The 18,197-nt window shown below is 53.6% G+C and overlaps 2 protein-coding genes across 2 annotated transcripts in view; both read left to right on the top strand.

The window, feature by feature from the left end:
- The window catches only part of LOC115641316, a 627,798-nt gene that overhangs the window by 527,824 nt on the left and 81,777 nt on the right, over positions 1 to 18,197 (top strand).
- On the top strand, positions 13,265 to 17,939 carry LOC115641401 (serine/threonine-protein kinase SBK2-like). Its single transcript, XM_030544534.1, has 4 exons — positions 13,265 to 13,351; positions 14,821 to 14,988; positions 15,441 to 15,643; positions 17,157 to 17,939. The coding sequence occupies exons 2-4, from the start codon at positions 14,823 to 14,825 to the stop codon at positions 17,748 to 17,750; spliced, it is 963 nt and encodes a 320-aa protein (XP_030400394.1). The 5' UTR covers positions 13,265 to 13,351; positions 14,821 to 14,822; the 3' UTR covers positions 17,751 to 17,939.

Genomic DNA, 18,197 nt, shown 5'->3' with positions numbered 1-18,197 from the left:
AGAAATATGAACTATAATTCTGAGGGCCTATTGTAATTATGTAAAGTGTGGGCAATTAATGGCGGTTTGGAATCTTGATGGCTCCCATCAACCAGGACAATTGGCTGTAGATGGCTCTGCTTGCTTGCAGGCAGGCCTTCCTGTGAGTCAGGCTGGGAGGACTGAAGGCTTGGGATCTTACAGTGACATGTGATCATGTCACCTGAACTGGAATCCATCTTTAACCTGGTGCTTTTCCACTGAGAAGGAGGGGTGGGAACCCACAGGGACAAAGGATTCCTGCCTTATATATAAGATATATAAGTGGCTGGAACAGAACAAAGGAGGGAGCCATCATGAAGAATCCCCTAGCTACCACCTGAGCTGGAACAAGAGCTGTACTAGGCAAAAGAATTGTGCCCAGGCCTGGAAGATGTCTAGTCTGAGGAAAAAAAACTTACTGACTCATCTCTGAGAGTGAGATTATCTGTATTCAGTTTGATTAGACATAGATTTGTGTGTTTTATTTTATTTTGCTTGGTAATTCACTTTGTTCTGTCTGTTACTACTTGGAACCCCTTAAATCCTACTTTCTGTATTTAATAAAATCACTTTTTACTTATTAATTAACTCAAAGTATGTGTTAATACTGGGTGGGCAAACAGCTGTGCATACCTCTATCAGTGTTATAGAGGGTGAACAATTTATGAGTTTACCCTGGATAAGCTTTATACAGGGTAAAACAGATTTGTTTGGGTTTAGTCCCCATTGGGAGCTGGGCATCTGAGTGTTAAAGACAAGAACACTTCTGTCAGCTGCTTTCAGGTAAGCCTACAGCTGTTAGGGGACGTGATTCAGACCTGGGTCTGGGTTTGCAGCAGGCTAGTGAGTCTGGCTCTAACCAGTCAGGGCACATCAGGTGGCAGCTCCTAAGAGGGTTTCTGTGATCCAGCCATCACAGTGTACAAAGTGCAAGCTGGTCTCCATATTGGAAGAGAAGGTTAAAGAACTAGAGACTCCAGTATCAACCCTGTGCTGCATCAGAGAAAATGAAGACTTTCTGGCTAGAAGTCAGCGTTTGGTACTGCAGGCACAGCATGCTGAAGAATCAGAGTGAGCCATGCAGAACGGGGAAGAAAATTGGCAGCATATGACCTCCAGAAGAAGAAAAATTAGAACCCATGTACCCCCAATGTGCATAGAGGTAAGAAACCATTTTCAAGCTCTCTGCACAGGTACTACAATGGAGAATGGTTTGGAAAAGTCATCCGAGGAAAGGGATGAGAAGACCCCATCAACCGGAAGGCATGGGATGCATTGTTCTAGGAATGGGGGGTCCACAACCACCACTCCCTGGAGAAGGAGACAGGTGGTGGTGGTCGGGAACTCCTAAGGAGGACAGAGTCATCCATCTGCCATCCAGACTGAGAAACTCCAGAAGTGTGCTGCTTGCCTGAAGCTAGAATTCAGGATGTGATGGAGTGTTTGCAGAGACTGATCAAGACCTCGGACCACTACCCCTTCCTGCTTCTCCACGTGGGCACCAATGGTACTGCCAAGAATGATCTTGAGCAGGTCACTGCAGACTACGTGGCTCTGGGAAGAAGGATAAAGGAGTTTGAGGCACAAGTCGTGTTCCCATCCATCCTCCCTGTTGAAGGAAAAGGCCCAGTTACGGACCATCAAATTGTGGAGGTAAATGCGTGGTTGTGCAGGTGGTGTTGGAGAAAGGGCTTTGGATTCGACCGTGGGATGTTGTTCCAGGAAGAAGGATTTCTAGGAAGAGATGGGATCCACCTAAGGAAAAGAGGGAAAAGCATCTTTGCAGGCAGACTTGCTAACCCAATGGTGAGGGCTTTAAATTAGGTTTGTCGGGGGATGGAGACCTAAGCCCTGAGCAGGGCCAGCGCTTCCATTTAGGCAACCGCTAGGGCGCCAGGATTTGGGAGGGCAGCATTTTGCGGCCCTTGGCTGCAATTTGGCAGCGGCGGGTCCTTCACTCGCTCCGGGACCCATCGCTGAAGTACCCCGAAGACCAGGAGTGTGGAAGGACCCCTGCCTAGGGCGCCAAAAACCCTGGCGCCTCTCCTGGCCCTGAGGTAAGTGGGGAAGTGGGATACCGAGAGGAAACACCAGGAGGAGGGTGCAACAGGGGAGGCCTCCTGATTCATACTGAGAAAGTAGGGCAATCGATTAGTTATCTTAGGTGCCTGTACATGAACGTAGGAAGCCTGGGAAACAAGCAGGAAGAACTGGAAATCCTGGCACAGTCAAGGAACTATGTTGTGATTGGAGTAACAGAAACTTGGTGGGGTAACTCACATGACTGGAGCACTGTCATGGAAGGGTATAAACTGTTCAGGAAGGACAAGTGGGAGAGAAAAGGAACAGGAGTTGCATTGTATGTAAGAGAGCAGTATGATTGCTCAGAGCTCCAATATGAAACTGGAAAAAAGCCTGTTGAGTGTTTTTCGGTTAAGTTTAGAGGCAAGAGCAACAAGGGTAATGTCGTGGTGGGCGCCTGCTATAGACCACCAGACCAAGGGGATGAGGTAGATGAGGCTTTCTTCAGACAACTAACAGAAGTTTCCAGATCACAGGCCCTGTTTCTCATGGGGGCATCAATCACCCTGACATCTCCTGGGAGAGCAGTCTCTCTCACGTGGAGTCTGCAGAGCAGCATTCTGTAGTTGCACTTGTCGATCCAGGAGCCCTTCCAAGGCCTCCTTTGTGATGTTGTTGAGATCCCCCATTTCACCTTGGACTCCAATTCTAGGGCACTGTATTATGGGGTGTTTGAGGGTTTGGATGTTCTCACTGCAGAAATGCAAAGAGGAGACTTTAATTTTCTACTTGTGTATCAAGTAGCCGTAACTTGGGTCAGTGACAATGGGCTTCTTTGGAACAGTGGCTGAGGTCCAGACACTCTGTCATTCCCTGGCTGAGTCCAGAGGCGTGAGGTGGGCACAGGTGGTCCATAGTGGTTTTGGAGTTCACTGTGTCCCTTACCCAGTTCCCAGCTTGGGACATTCTGCTTCCTGACTGGCAATGGCATTGGGCAAACCCCCCTCCTTTCTCTGCTTCTATGGGGAGCAAGGAATCAGCAAGGGTCTGGCTCACTGACCCAGTGGTCTCCTCTCTGAGCCTCAGGTATCAGCTAGGGGAACAAGGAGCGGAGACACATCCAGAGCCACAATCCTACATTATCTCACCCACCCTGGGATTCTCCTTATGCCATGTAGCAATGGATCCATGTGAGACACACAAATCAGGGCAACTCGCAAAGCTCCAGCGTGGGACCTTTAGACCCCATTCCCTCATGGAAGAAAAAGCCATTTACTTCTCGGGACATCTCTGAAGGTGGAGATAATCCTGACCCACATTTAGAATGTGTTTGATCCTCTTCTCTTGCTTCCCAAGTCCCTGCCCTCCATTCACATTTCACAAATCAAGCTGTTTGCATGAACTAATTCTATTATGATTATATTTTCAGACACAATGCCCTGATGCCAATCACGTACCAGGACCCGTGGACGTGGTGTGTTTTTGTCATCCTCACAGGATTATTAGGCACAGGATTGTGTTACTGTTACTCCCCTTGCTCCGGGTACTCACTGCACAACCAGTCCCGAATATACCTTCGGTTTTTCGTAGGGGCAGTGAGGAAAGAGCAGGGCAATGTTCCAAATGGAATGGAGAACAAACCTGCACCAGCCGTGGCAGCTCAGGAGATGGATTAAAACTGTTCACCTTCCTTGTTGTGGTGAGAACACAACTGATTTCAGAGATAATGATGGGCTGCAATACATCTACGCCTACCCTCAACAATGACAGCCATGCTCCAGGATATCTGGGACAAGGTAGAACAATCCTCACCACTTTATTGATACACAATAACTCAGAAACAGACAGCACATCATGGACTCCGCTGCAAGACTCAAATATTCACCTAAGGTGGGTTGATTTAAGTACTAAACTCACACTGTTACCTTTAGGGGAAACTCATGTATATGTCAGGGAGGGAGAGTTAAGGTTACAAGTAAATGTTTCTGTCCCTGAAGAACAAGGAAGGCATTGGATGGTAGGCGTACGAACAGAAGGGTATATGGAGGACACCACCATGATCTCAGATTACCCCTCGTTCCCATACATATGGGAGCGATTTGTGAAAACAGGGACCCTTGTGACAGTAATTGTCGTATACTGTCCGAGACACACACCAGCCCTGACATTCCCCGATGGATGTGACTAGAAATGGGAAAAAGAACAAGCATTTATGAGGAATACCCCCAATACATATGACAAAACCTGCATTGTTCAAAATCCAGACTACCCCAGTAAAAGTTTTGTAAGCCTCCTTCTAGTAGAAGTAAAAATTGCTATGGATTGGACACAATTAAATGTTTCAAAGGTACAGCCCAAGTGTACGCCTTTTTCACTCCCAGTATTGACAGCCTGGATGAGGACGCACAAATTGTCCCTCCCGAATACCTCTGCTCCTGTTTCCCCTGCCAGCTCAGGACTCCAACACCCTGCCCTGCTGAGCCAGACACTCCCGTCTGCTCCAGCCCAGACCCAGGGTCTGAATTACTTTCCCCAAAGCTGCAGGTTTACCTGAAAACAGCTCACAGAAGTGTGCTTGTCTTTAGCACTCAGATGCCCAACTCCCAAAGGAGTTTAAACCCAAATAAATCCATTTTACTCTGTATAAAGCTTATGCAGAGTAAACTCATAAATTGTTTGTCCTCTATAACACTGATAGAGAGAGATGCACAGTTGTTTGCTCCCCCAGGTATTAACACATACTCTGAGTTAATTAATAAGTAAAAAGTGATTTTATTAAATACAGAAAGTGGGATGTAAGTGGTTCCAAGTAGTAACAGACAGAACAATGTAAGTCACCAACCAAAATAAAATAAAATGTGCAAATCTATGTCTAAACAAACTGAATACAGGTAAGATCCTCACCAGTTCCAGAATGCTCCCTTTTACAGACTAATCTCCTTTTAGCCTGGGTCCAGCAATCACTCACACTCCTTTGTTCCAGTTTCTTCCAAGTATCCTGGGGGGTGGAGAGGCTCCCTCTTTAGCCAGCTGAAGACCCAATGGAGGGGTCTCCCATGGGTTTAAACAGACTTTCTCTTGTGGGTGGAGACCCCACTCCTCTCTCCTATGCAAAGTCCAGCTCCAAGATGGAGTTCTGGAGTCCCCTGGGCAAGTCACATGTCCATGCATGACTCACAGTCTTTACAGGCGGTGGCCACTGTCCACATGGTATCTTGTATATCTCCAGGAAGACTTCATATACAGACTGGAGCATTCCAAGATGCATTGTTCCCCAAGTGCTTCCTGATCGGGTACTTGCGAATTCCTTCCTAAAGAAGCTGACCAAATGCCTCACAAAGCTGACTTAGAAACCAAGCAAGTATACAACCAATGTTCTAAACCTCAAGTACAAAATGATATATGTGTACAAATAGGGTGAATAGATATAGTAGACCGAAATCTTTACATAGATGTGTTACACGGCATATGTGGCAAAACCCTATTCCAGTTATATTATACATACATTTATAAGCACCCCCCCATAAAGCCTTATGGGGTACACTGTCACAGAGGTTTTAATGCATCTATTAAAACAAAGAAAAAAAATCATTGTTTGATACCTATCAATATGAATGGATGCAGTATGTCTCCAGTACGGTGAGACCAGACCTACTGAGTGGAGAAATTATTGTTAAAATTGCACACCAGCGAGCCCTGGAGGCAAAGGTATGGAAGGTTAGCCCACTCCCCATATTGCACATGGGCTCGTTCTGGTTGCCCCAGACCTCAAGTCAGTGGGCTGGGGAGGAAGGAAAGTTATTGGACAATAGAGTGTGTACCGAATGGACCCCTCAAAAGTGGGTGTGCCTAACCTTATCTGTTGCCCCAGAGCCCTGTAGTAAAGATGCTTCGTTAGGATCATGTATGTGGGATGAAATGGACAATGACACCAAAGTATTGTATAATGGACAATGTGTATGCATTAACTGTTGGGAGGAAGTATTCTGGGAAGATGGAAGCATTAGTAGTCCCCCAGTAGATGAATGTAGATGTAATATAAGTATTGTGTTTACTAGAAACCACACATATTACTTACCTCAACCTTGAACGCCGAGCTGACTGAGCATTCTGTTAATCTTGGGGTCAAATGGCAGGAACTCACAGACAGTTTAATAAAAAGCAAGGCAGTAATACAGTTCTTAGAACAAACAAATGACCAGATGAGAAATCGAACTATTCATATCATACATGCAAATGGGGACATGTTAAGAATTGCAACCGCAGAAAAACAAATAACAACGTACTACTGGTATGATTTCTTTTCTGGATGGTTCCCAACCACCACTGGCATACTATCGGTAATGCTGCATCCCTTGCTAGTTGTTTTGGTATTGAATTGTATTTGTTTAATTGCAATGTGTGGGATGTGTTGCTGCATGAAAAGAATGTATGCTAAATTGGAGTCACAAACTCATATTGCCTCCCATATCTTCTCCTAAATAGACTGCATAAAAAGTGACGCTGCCGATTGCAAATCATAGTGTCAAAAGGGGGATTATGTTGGACTATACCAAAGGATTTCTGTATGATTTCTCTATTAATGCCATAAGGAGATGTATGGTAGATAGATTGAATGTAACCACCCCTGCCCCCATAATTTAGCGATCCCAAAGTATTGTTAATTAGAAGGCCTTTTTCTTCTTCTCCCTGTGAGCAGTTTACAAGGCCAAACTGCTAATTGGTCAGCACATCCTGGGACAGAGAGTCTGATCTCAGAAAAGATAAGACCTTGCAGGTACAACTGTTCCTCGGAACAGCACACAGAGACTCCCACCCTTCTCGTGTTCTTTATCTTGCTTGTTATGTATGCTAGATGGTCAGGGGGTTAAGCAGTTTTGTTACACCCTAAGAGTGGTTAAAGTCAAAAAAGATATATGTTGAAATAAAGCTCAGGAATGGATGTTGTGTGTGAATAGAAGATGAATAGTTAAGAGTACCAGCCTAAGAGTTACAAGTTTAGTATCAATCGGCTGAAGAATGCGCTAAGTGGCAATAACCGGATGACCCCTGGAGGGCAGACTGGAATCCACCCAACAGCCCCAAGGATGGGAGAACCAAAGAACAAGATAACATCTGGCAGCTATCACAGAGCCATCATGGATGTGCCATTCAGCATGATGAAGCCACCTCCATAGACTGGCATAGAAATAAACTCCTATAAAAATAGACCCTAAAAGACTAAGGACTTTGAGTCTGGTTCCGCAACCACCCTCCAGGAGCATTGGATGCTCCTCTGACAAAGGCTCAGCTCCGCCCTCGTGCCCAGGTTACCTGGCCAGTAACTTGGCACGAGCAACCTCTAGGCTGGTAACTATAACTACTTTGTAGAACTTGTATGTGTATGTGTGAGAGTGAATGGAATGTAGTAAATATAAGTGTCTACTTGCTTTGCTTCTTTTGGTATTTTATGTGAGTACATGGGATAGGATATTTATGATTACTTGTTTACTTTGCTTCTTTTTGTATTCACAGTAAATGTGGCATTTTGCCTCATCCTCTTTTAAAAGATCCTGTTGGTTTTTATTTTATTGGTACAACACTCCTATGCCCTATTCCTCAAACGTCCATATCCATAGCAGTGCCAATCTGACCTTCCAACTGCAAGTCTCATACACAGTCTTCTGAAGCTGCCATTAGATCCGGAACAGTTCCTGTGCGCTTCCCTGCATGGAGTATAAAGCATGGGGCATAGGCAGGTAGATCATCAACCTACTCCTCTGTCCCAGGAGCAGGAAGGCCTCTGGTCCATGGATGCCATGCTGAAGAGCCTGCTGACAGCAACCCCCAGCACGAACTCCAGCACATCAGGGAATTGAGCACAATGGGGAGAGGCGACAGGAATTTTACCGTAACCCTGGGGAGGTCTGGAAATGAGGGACTGGGTGACACAAGTTTCCATTGTGTCCTGCTACCCGAGAACGCATTGGGCCACCCTTGGTCAGGGCAGTCAGGGCAGTGCAGTGTTGGGGCCCTGCCTCCTTCAGGGACAGAGGGAAGGCGCTGGTGCTCGACAACACAGCTCTGCCTGGTTCTGTTGAGTACTAACTCATAGACTCATAGACTCTAGGACTGGAAGGGACCTCGAGAGGTCATCGAGTCCAGTCCCCTGCCCTCATGGCAGGACCAAATACTGTCTAGACCATCCCTGATAGACATTTATCTAACCTACTCTTAAATATCTCCAGCGATGGAGATTCCACAACTTCCCTAGGCAATCTATTCCAGTGTTTAACTACCCTGACAGTTAGGAACTTTTTCCTAACGTCCAACCTAAATCTCCCTTGCTGCAGTTTAAGCCCATTGCTTCTTGTTCTATCATTGGAGGCTAAGGTGAACAAGTTTTCTCCCTCCTCCTGATGACACCCTTTTAGATACCTGAAAACTGATATCAGGTCCCCTCTCAGTCTTCTCTTTTCCAAACTAAATAAACCCAATTCCTTCAGCCTTTTTCATAGGTCATGTTCTCAAGACCTTTAATCATTCTTGTTGCTCTTCTCTGGACCCTCTCCAATTTCTCCACATCTTTCTTGAAATGTGGTGCCCAGAACTGGACACAATACTCCAGTTGAGGCCTAACCAGCGCAGAGTAAAGCGGAAGAATGACTTCTCGTGTCTTGTTTACAACACACCTGTTAATGCATCCCAGAATCATGTTTGCTTTTTTTGCAACAGTATCACACTGTTCACTCATATTAAGCTTGTGGTCCACTATGACCCCTAGATCTCTTTCTGCCATACTCCTTCCTAGACAGTCTCTTCCCATTCTGTATGTCTGAAACTGATTGTTCCTTCCTAAGTGGAGCACTTTGCATTTATCTTTATTGAACTTCATCCTGTTTACCTCAGACCATTTCTCCAACTTGTCCAGATCATTTTGAATTTTGACCCTGTCCTCCAGAGCAGTTGCAATCCCTCCCAGTTTGGTATCATCCGCAAACTTAATAAGCATACTTTCTATGCCAACATCTAAATCGTTGATGAAGATATTGAACAGAACCGGTCCCAAAACAGACCCCTGCGGAACCCCACTTGTTATACCTTTCCAGCAGGATTGGGAGCCATTAACAACTACTCTCTGAGTACGGTTATCCAGCCAGTTATGCACCCACCTTATAGTAGCCCCATCTAAATTGTACTTTCCTAGCTTATCTATAAGAATATCATGCGAAACTGTATCAAATGCCTTACTAAAGTCTAGGTATATCACATCCACCGCTTCTCCCTTATCCACAAGGCTCGTTATCCTATCAAAGAACGTTATCAGATTCGTTTGACACGATTTGTTCTTTACAAATCCATGCTGGCTATTCCCTATCACCTTACCACCTTCCAAGTGTTTGCAGATGATTTCTTTGATTACCTGCTCCATTATCTTCCCTGGCACAGAAGTTAAACTAACTGGTCTGTAGTTTCCTGGGTTGTTTTTATTTCCCCTTTTATAGATGGGCACTATATTTGCCCCCTTCCAGTCTTCTGGAATCTCCCCCGTCTCCCATGATTTCCCAAAGATAATAGCTAGAGGCTCAGATACCTCCTCTATTAACTCCTTGAGTATTCTAGGATGCATTTCATCAGGCCCTGGTGACTTGCAGGCATCTAACTTTTCTAAGTGATTTTTTACTTGCTCTTTCCTTATTTTCTCTTCTAAACCTACCCTCTTCCCGTAAGCATTCACTATACTAGACATTCCTTCAGACTTCTCAGTGAAGACCGAAACAAAGAAGTCATTAATCATCTCTGCCATTTCCAAGTCTCCCGTTACTGTTACCCCCTCCTCATTGAGCAGTGGGCCTACCCTGTCCTTAGTCTTCCTCTTGCTTCTAATGTATTGATAAAAAGTCTTCTTGTTTCCCTTTATTCCCATAACTCCAAGGCCCCAGGCCAGCTTGGGGAGTGAGAGCATCAGATTCCTGTGAGGCCCAGGAGAAGATCCTCAGAGAAGAGCACTGGCTACTTCCCAGGGATCTGCTGAGATTCACAAGGAGGGAATCAGCCCTTCTCTCCCATGGATACAGATTATTGTGAGGAGCAAAGGACTGTCCTTTGTCCAACAGAGACCTGCCCTAGATCTCACCCACAAACCTGGGAGAGAGCTGGGAACTGACCTACGTCCTGTCCGAGCACTTTCCCTGTTACACACTCTTCTCCCCTCCCCCCTTTACTATTTTGTTATGGGTCTGTGAGCATGAAACAAACAGGAACTTCTTCTCCACCTTTGAGATTCTGCTCAGGACACTCAGCCAGCCTGGCTCTGCCTTCCCTGGTGCCACACCAACCCAGCCAGCCCAGCTCTGCCTTCCCTGGTGCCGCGCCAACCCGGCTCTGCCTTCTCTGGCACCACACCAACCTGTCTCTGCCTTCCCTGGCACCATGCCAGCCCAGCCAACCCACCTCTGCCTTCCCTGGTGCCACGCCAACCCAGCCAGCCCAGCTCTGCCTTCCCTGGTGCCATGCCAACCCAGCTCTGCCTTTTCTGGTGCCACACCAACCCGCCTCTGCTCTCCCTGGCACCACGCCAACCTACCTCTGCCTTCCCTGGCACCACACCAACCCAGCTCTGCCTTCCCTGGCACCATGCCAGCCCAGCCAGCCCAGCTCTGCCTTCCCTGGTGCCAAGCCAACCCAGCTCTGCCTTTTCTGGTGCCACACCAACCCGCCTCTGCCTTCCCTGGTGCCACGCCAACCCAGCCAGCCCAGCTCTGCATTCCCTGGTGCCACGCCAACCCAGCTCTGCCTTTTCTGGTGCCACACCAACCCACCTCTGCTCTCCCTGGCACCACGCCAACCTACCTCTGCCTTCCCTGGCACCACACCAACCCAGCTCTGCCTTCCCTGGCACCATGCCAGCCCAGCCAACGCAGCTCTGCCTTCCCTGGCGCCACACCAACCCCATTCTGCCTTCCCTGATGCCATGCCAGCGGAGCCAGCCCAGCTCTGCCTTCCCTGGCACCATGCCAAACTGGCTCTGCCTTCCCTGGTGCCTCACCAGCCCAGCCAACCCAACTCTGTCTTCTCCGGCACCATGCCAGCCCGGCTCTGCCTTCCCAGGGCCCACACCAGCCCAGCCAGTCCTCCTGACGGCTCTCTGTCTTGAATACTGTCCAAGGAGAGCAGTACAGAGTCACACAGACAGTTCATAAAATGCTACGACAATTCCCACCTTTGTCACAGGGCACTCGCCCCTCACAGTCGCTGCTGGCCCAGGCTGCTCCTCTTGGGCCTGATGGCTGGTGTTGAAAAACTAACATTAAGGACTCTGACTGTTGTGGAAGGCGTTTTCCCCTGGAGTTTGGGAGTGAAATGTGGGGCCTGGACAAACCTTCACAGCTGCATCTCAGCGCCAGGCGAGGGGTCCCTGTATGCACAGCTGCCCCACTCCAGAGGTGGCTGCATCTCAGGACCAGGCGAGGGGTCCTGGTATAAACAGCTGCCCCAGCCCAGAGGTGGCTGCATCTCAGCACCAGGGAAGGGGTCCCTGTATAAAGTCCCTGCTACCTCAAGGTGGTTTGGTGTCCGTAGGGCAGAGAGCTGGAGCGTGGCCCTAGTTGTCATGCCTGGGAGCTGGCGGGGGGCGGGGTGGCCATGCCTCACCAGGTCAGGAGCCCCCTCTTCATTGGCATCTGGTGCCTGCGAAGTGCGGCCCAGTCTGGCCTTGTTACCACCGGGCATGGTGCCCCCGAGCCAACCTGTTCCCAAGGGGAAGGCCCCGTGCTGAGGAGGTTGTGTGTGGCTCAAAAGGTGGGGGGCTGGTGATGGGGGAGTCACATGCTGTCCCTGCCACCACCCGCCCGGAGCAGATGCCACACGCTGTATCTGGGGCCGTCGCCATGACACAAGCACAGAGCCCCCGAGGGGATCCCAGAATAGGTCTTTGTTGTGGCCATGTTGCCATGGTTCTGGGAACAGGAAGATTCTGTTGCCCACCTGAGCCGTCCCTGCCCTGCCCCCAGGCCTCCCTTGCCCTCCCCCCACCCAGAGACTCAGGCAAACAACCGAGGGAGGTGGGAGCAGCCCCCCGGGACTTCACCCTGGTTGGGGGAGGGCTCAGTTGCTCATGAGCGTCCCAGAGCTTCCCCTGCCAACCCCAACCTCTGCAGTTCCCCAGACTGGCAAGGCCCCCCATGCTGCCCCCCACAAGCCAGAGTCTCCAGCAGGAAGCATGCCTGGCAGGCAGAGCAGGAGCTGCAGGGGGCATGGGGAAGGTAAAGGGGTGGCAGCTTGTACCAGCAGGGCCGGGGATAGAACCCAGGAGTCCTGGCTCCCAGCCCCCTTGGTAGATCCTACCAGGGCAACCCAGTGTTGGGATGGGGGGCTGGCCAGGGGCAATTCCCAGCAGTCAGTGCTTACCCCCAGTGCCCCCGTGTGGCCTCATATCTGTCTTACCAAAAGTAACACCACAGGCCCAGACTGTTTGTGGGGTCCCCACAGAGCAGGGTGGGGAGGGACATATTCTCTGATGTCTCGGCAAGAACCTCGCGTCCTTGACAATCCCAGCTACCTTCCTTCTTCAGAAATGTCCCCATCTTCACCTCCCTGTGCCCATGTAGCCTGTCCGGATGCTAGTCCACCACTCCCACACCCACCCCAGAGGTGGCTGAATCTCAGTGCCGGACAAGCATTCCCTGTATAAACAGCTCCCATGCCACACCCCAGAGGTGGCTGAATCTCAGTGCCGGACAAGCATTCCCTGTATAAACAGCTCCCATGCCACACCCCAGAGGTGACTGTATCTCAGTGCCAGGCAAGGGATCCCTGTGTACAGTGGTAGAAAGTGCTATGGGCTCTGTTGGGGGTAAGCTGTTCCCTGGAGCTTGACTCCAGCAGGGTCTCTGCCGTGCTCCCCATTACCCAGCTCCCCAGTGGGGTTCCAGGGTGGGGGGCTCCCCTGCCATCGGGAGCTGACTTTCCAGGAACACCTGGGACAAGCTAATCCTGAACAGAAGGTAGTGGGGGGCCAGAGGGAGGGGAAGAGTAAATGAAAGTGGGGGCTGGCTGGCTGGAGTATCCAGTGCCAGCTGGTAAAAATAACCCAGATAAGTGCCTACTAATCCCGGCCCAGCGAGTGTCAGCCCCCGGTACTGACCGCACCTGACCCTTGGCTCACACTGCCAGCTGGGACCTGCCAGCCACCACGGGACCCTTTTCAGCTCAGAGTGGATGGGATAAAAGGCTCATCCCAGGCCAGCAGACAGACAGACAGGAAGATAGAGGGCTGGAATCAGCAGTTCTCCTGTGCAAACTGTGGGGTTCCGGCTCCTGGAGGCAGGTAAGCGGGGTCCCTCTCCATCTGGCCCCTCTGCAGCCTGGTGCCCGCCAAGCCCACGGGCGTCACTGATTCATCTAGGTGGCTTTGCCTCTCGATGCTGCCCCTCTCTTGCTGCTGGCAGCTCCCAGCCTGAAGATGCCAAGGGGCGTCCATGGCTTCTGGTCCCACATTCACTGCACTTGTTGCGGGGGGGGCTCTGACACCAGGGCCACTTCCTCACCTGAGCAAGTCCAGGTAGCAGCCAGGACTCCTGGGTTCTATTCCCAACTCTGGGAGGGGAGTGGGGTCTAGTGTTTAGAGCAGGAGGGCTGGAAGCCAGGACTCCTGGGATGCCTCTGATTAAGGCCTTGCCTTCACTTGCAAGTTATATAAGGTTTGCTGCCGGTATGAATTTGGCCCCGGAACCCAGGGTTGTAGAGGTGCCTGGGGAAGTTCAGGCTCAGCGGGGCAGGGAGAGGTGTCACTAAAGCAAGGGAGCTGCTCTTCCGCCAAGGCAGAGCATCAGTGGGACCTGGAGTCTGCCCAGCCTCCACAGGCTGGAAGGAGAGCCCAGTGCAGGGGCTATGTCCCCTTGGTCCGCAACTGGCCAGCTACAGGAAGCCATGACTTGGCCCATGCAGAGAGGGATAGAGAAGCTGCTGTCAGGCCCCAAAGGGCTTGGGAGGGGCCGTTATTCCATGGGATGTAACCTTGTGTGAAACAGCCCCTGCACCCCACCACAGAGGTGGCTACAGCTCAGCACCAGGCAAGGGGTCCCTGTACAAACAGCCCCCGTGCCCCTCCCCAGAGGCAGTCGCATCTCAGCACTGGATGAGGGAGCCCTGTATAAGCAGCTGTCATGGATCCACAGAAGCAGGTCCCAGCTTTTAAATTATCTCTTGGAGGAAGCCTGAGTGCCAAACCCCCGAGGGGTCTCACTCTCCCTTCAGGGCAGGCCACATGGCCTCACCGCCTCCAAGACTGAGCCCCTGGGCTCCAGCCTCCTGCTCCACCCTGTGAGCTCTGCCCAGAGCGTCCAACTGAGCCAGAGCCCTGGGGGAGGCTTGTCCGCTGTGCAGGGGTTCAGGCACCCAGATGGAATTCGCAGCCGTCCCCAAACAGAGCAGGGTGCTTTAGCCAGCTGGGCATGGTATGGGCATAGGATTGCCAACTTTCTACTTGCACAAAACTGAACACTCTTGCCCTGCCCCATGCCCTGCCCCTCCTCTGAGGCCCTGCTGCCAACTGGACAGTCAATGACCCAGTCAGTGGTGCTGACCAGAGCCACCAGGTTCCCTTTTCGACCAAGTGTTCCGGTCAAAAATCAGACACCTGGTCACCCTACGTGGGCAGCCCTGAGGCCAGCACGGCAAAGCAAAGGTGCCAATGCAGGCTGGATCTCAGTGCTGGGCTGGTGATGTCCGTGTCCCCGGGCGGTCATCTGGACACTGCTCCTGGCGGTGTCAACCCCATCCCTCCCCATCCCGCAGCCATGGCCCTGCCCACACCGTGGGAAGCGGAGCAGCAGCTGGAGGAGATGATGGAGCTGACAGCACAGAACCTGCCCTGGCTGGAGGTCACCCAGTCATACACCATCCTGAGGGAGCTGGGCAGTGGCTCCTATGGCCACGTACTGCTGGCTGTGCACCAGCGGCAAGGTAGGGCCTGGGCTGCCAGGGCTGGCGGGGGGGGGCAGTCTGTGTCCATGTGGCCCCACCTCCCACAGAGTCCCACTGCTCCTGTTCCCCTAGCAGCGCCAGCACCACACCCACCAACTGACGGGCACCGGCTGGGGAGGGGGAGCCCTGTCCAGGGCCAGACATGGAGCACTGTGCCCCTCTGTCCCCAGACTCCACACCCCGGCTAGCTGCTGGGCCTTGGGATCCTACAGCCTGACAGCCCTTGTCCCCACAGAGCAGCATGGGGCGGGGGGGTGGGGTGGGCTGAGCTAGAATGTGGGGGGAGGGCTGATGCACAAGATAGGGGGGCAGAGAATATGTGGGTCTGATCCAATGCAGGGGAAGGGTCTAATCCAGCATGGGGGAGGGGTATGATCTGGTGTGGGGGCGGGACAGTAGCCCTGACCCCTCCCCATGTCCTTCCCCGCCAGGCAGCCCGATGGCATTGAAGTTCATTGAGAAGCGGGACACTGAGCTGCGGGACTTCCTGAGCGAGTACTGCATCGCGCTGAGCCTGGCCGCCCACCCCTGCATCGCCAGCGCCCTGGGCATCGCCTTCCAGACCAGGCACCACTATGTCTTCGCGCAGGAGCTTGCCCCTGCAAGGGACCTCTTCTCCCTGCTGCAGCCACAGGTACTATGAGCCGGAGCCTCCGACGCAGCCACATTGGGGACGGGCATGGGACATGGGGCCTGTCCCCTCTAGGGGGCGCCAGCTCCCATCCGGCCCCAGGATGGGGACTGACTGGCTCAGGGGGCAGGGAATGGGACATGGGGCCTGTCCCCTCTAGGGGGCGCCAGCTCCCATCCGGCCCCAGGATGGGGACTGACTGGCTCAGGGGGCAGGGAATGGGACATGGGGCCTGTCCCCTCTAGGGGGCGCCAGCTCCCACCCGGCCCCAGGATGGGGACTGGCTGGCTCAGGGGGCAGGGAATGGGACATGGGGCCTGTCCCCTCTAGGGGGCGCCAGCTCCCATCCGGCCCCAGGATGGGGACTGGCTGGCTCAGGGGGCAGGGAATGGGACATGGGGCCTGTCCCCTCTAGGGGGCGCCAGCTCCCATCCGGCCCCAGGATGGGGACTGGCTGGCTCAGGGGGCAGGGAATGGGACATGGGGCCTGTCCCCTCTAGGGGGCGCCAGCTCCCATCCGGCCCCAGGATGGGGACTGGCTGGCTCAGGGGGCAGGGAATGGGACATGGGGCCTGTCCCCTCTAGGGGGCGCCAGCTCCCATCCGGCCCCAGGGCAGGGGGCTGGCTGGCTCAGGGGGCAGAGAATGGGACATGGGGCCTGTCCCCTCTAGGGGGCGCCAGCTCCCATCTGGCCCCAGGGCAGGGGGCTGGCTGGCTCAGGGGGCAGGGAATGGGACATGGGGCCTGTCCCCTCTAGGGGTCGCCAGCTCCCATCCGGCCCCAGGATGGGGACTGGCTGGCTCAGGGGGCAGGGAATGGGACATGGGGCCTGTCCCCTCTAGGGGGCGCCAGCTCCCATCCGGCCCCAGGGCAGGGGGCTGGCTGGCTCAGGGGGCAGGGAATGGGACATGGGGCCTGTCCCCTCTAGGGGGCGCCAGCTCCCACCCGGCCCCAGGATGGGGACTGGCTGGCTCAGGGGGCAGAGAATGGGACATGGGGCCTTTCCCCTCTAGGGGGCGCCAGCTCCCATCTGGCCCCAGGGCAGGGGGCTGGCTGGCTCAGGGGGCAGGGAATGGGACATGGGGCCTGTCCCCTCTAGGGGGCGCCAGCTCCCACCCGGCCCCAGGATGGGGACTGGCTGGCTCAGGGCGCAGAGAATGCGACATGGGGCCTTTCCCCTCTAGGGGGCGCCAGCTCCCACCTGGCCCCAGGATGGGGACTGGCTGGCTCAGGGGGCAGAGAATGCGACATGGGGCCTTTCCCCTCTAGGGGGCGCCAGCTCCCACCCAGCACCGGCTGGCTCAAGGGATGGGGATTGGGACATGGGACCTTTCCCCTCTAGGGGGCACCAACTCAGATCCAGCCCAGGGCAGGCACGGGGAATGGGACAGGGGTCTTTCCGCACTGAGGAGGCCGCTCCCATCCGCCCCAGGGTGGGGGCTGGCTGGCCTGGAGGTGGGCAGTAGGATCCGGAGCCCTTCCCCTCCAGGGCACTGTGTGTAACCTCTCTCCCTAGGTGGGGTTGGGGATCGCAGAGCTGCAGGTCAAGCGCTGTGCTCTGCAGCTCGCCAGCGCCCTGGAGTTCATGGGGGCCAAGGGGCTGGTTCACCGCGATGTCAAGCCTGAGAACGTGCTGCTGCTCGACCCTGAGTGCCGGCGTGTCAAGCTGACCGACTTCGGGTTGAGCTGCCCACGGGGCACTGCCATCGAGGCCCTGCCTGAGAACCTGCCCTACACAGCACCCGAGCTGTGCCACTTGGGGCCCTCGGCCCGCCTGCCGGCCCAGCCCAGCCTGGATGCCTGGGCGCTGGGCGTGCTGCTTTTCTGCGTGCTGACTGGCTTCTTCCCCTGGCACACGGCTGCCGACCGGCACTACCGGGACTTTGAGCGCTGGCATCGCAGCCCCCGCATCCGCCCGCGCCCACCCCACTGGGGGCGCTTCACCTACGAGGCCCGGGAGATGCTGCGAGGGCTGCTGCACCCCGACCCCATCCAGCGCAGTCCAGCCAGCATTGCCATGGCCCACGTCAAGTGCCCCTGGCTGGAGCCCAAGGAGCCGGGCGCTGCCCGTGCGGACAGGACTCTGCTGAGGAGCAGCCATTGCCGCTGAGCCCCAGGCCCATGGGCACTGCCGCCAGGCACAGGCACCTGCCATGGCCAAGGGGACGCAGGGACCAAGGACTTGCAGGACACATTGCTTAGCAGGGACCATGGCCAGAGGCTGGTGCTGGGAGCCTGGCCTGGGGGATTGCAGAGAAGGCGTGAGCGGAGGAGGGGTAATAAAAGCACAATCCTAACATTAACGGCTCGGAGCTTCCTTCACCATACCAGAGCAATGGGGCTACCTGCCTGACACCGCCCCCCATGACCCACAAAGCCCCAGATCAGACCCATGTCCCATCCTCGCTCCTCAGCTGCTGGATTCGTCCCACAGGCCCCAGGCTGATGTTATTGGCCTCACTCAGCTGCCATGAACTCTCTAAGCTGAGCCAGCTGCCCACTATGGGAATGTATGGGGCAGGAGGGCAGGGACTGAGACCTGGGACTGTATGGGGCA

The sequence above is a fragment of the Gopherus evgoodei genome, unplaced genomic scaffold (assembly GCF_007399415.2).
Source record: "Gopherus evgoodei ecotype Sinaloan lineage unplaced genomic scaffold, rGopEvg1_v1.p scaffold_34_arrow_ctg1, whole genome shotgun sequence".
Classification (NCBI taxonomy): Eukaryota; Metazoa; Chordata; order Testudines; family Testudinidae; genus Gopherus; species Gopherus evgoodei.
This window is presented reverse-complemented; position numbering and strand designations above follow the sequence as displayed.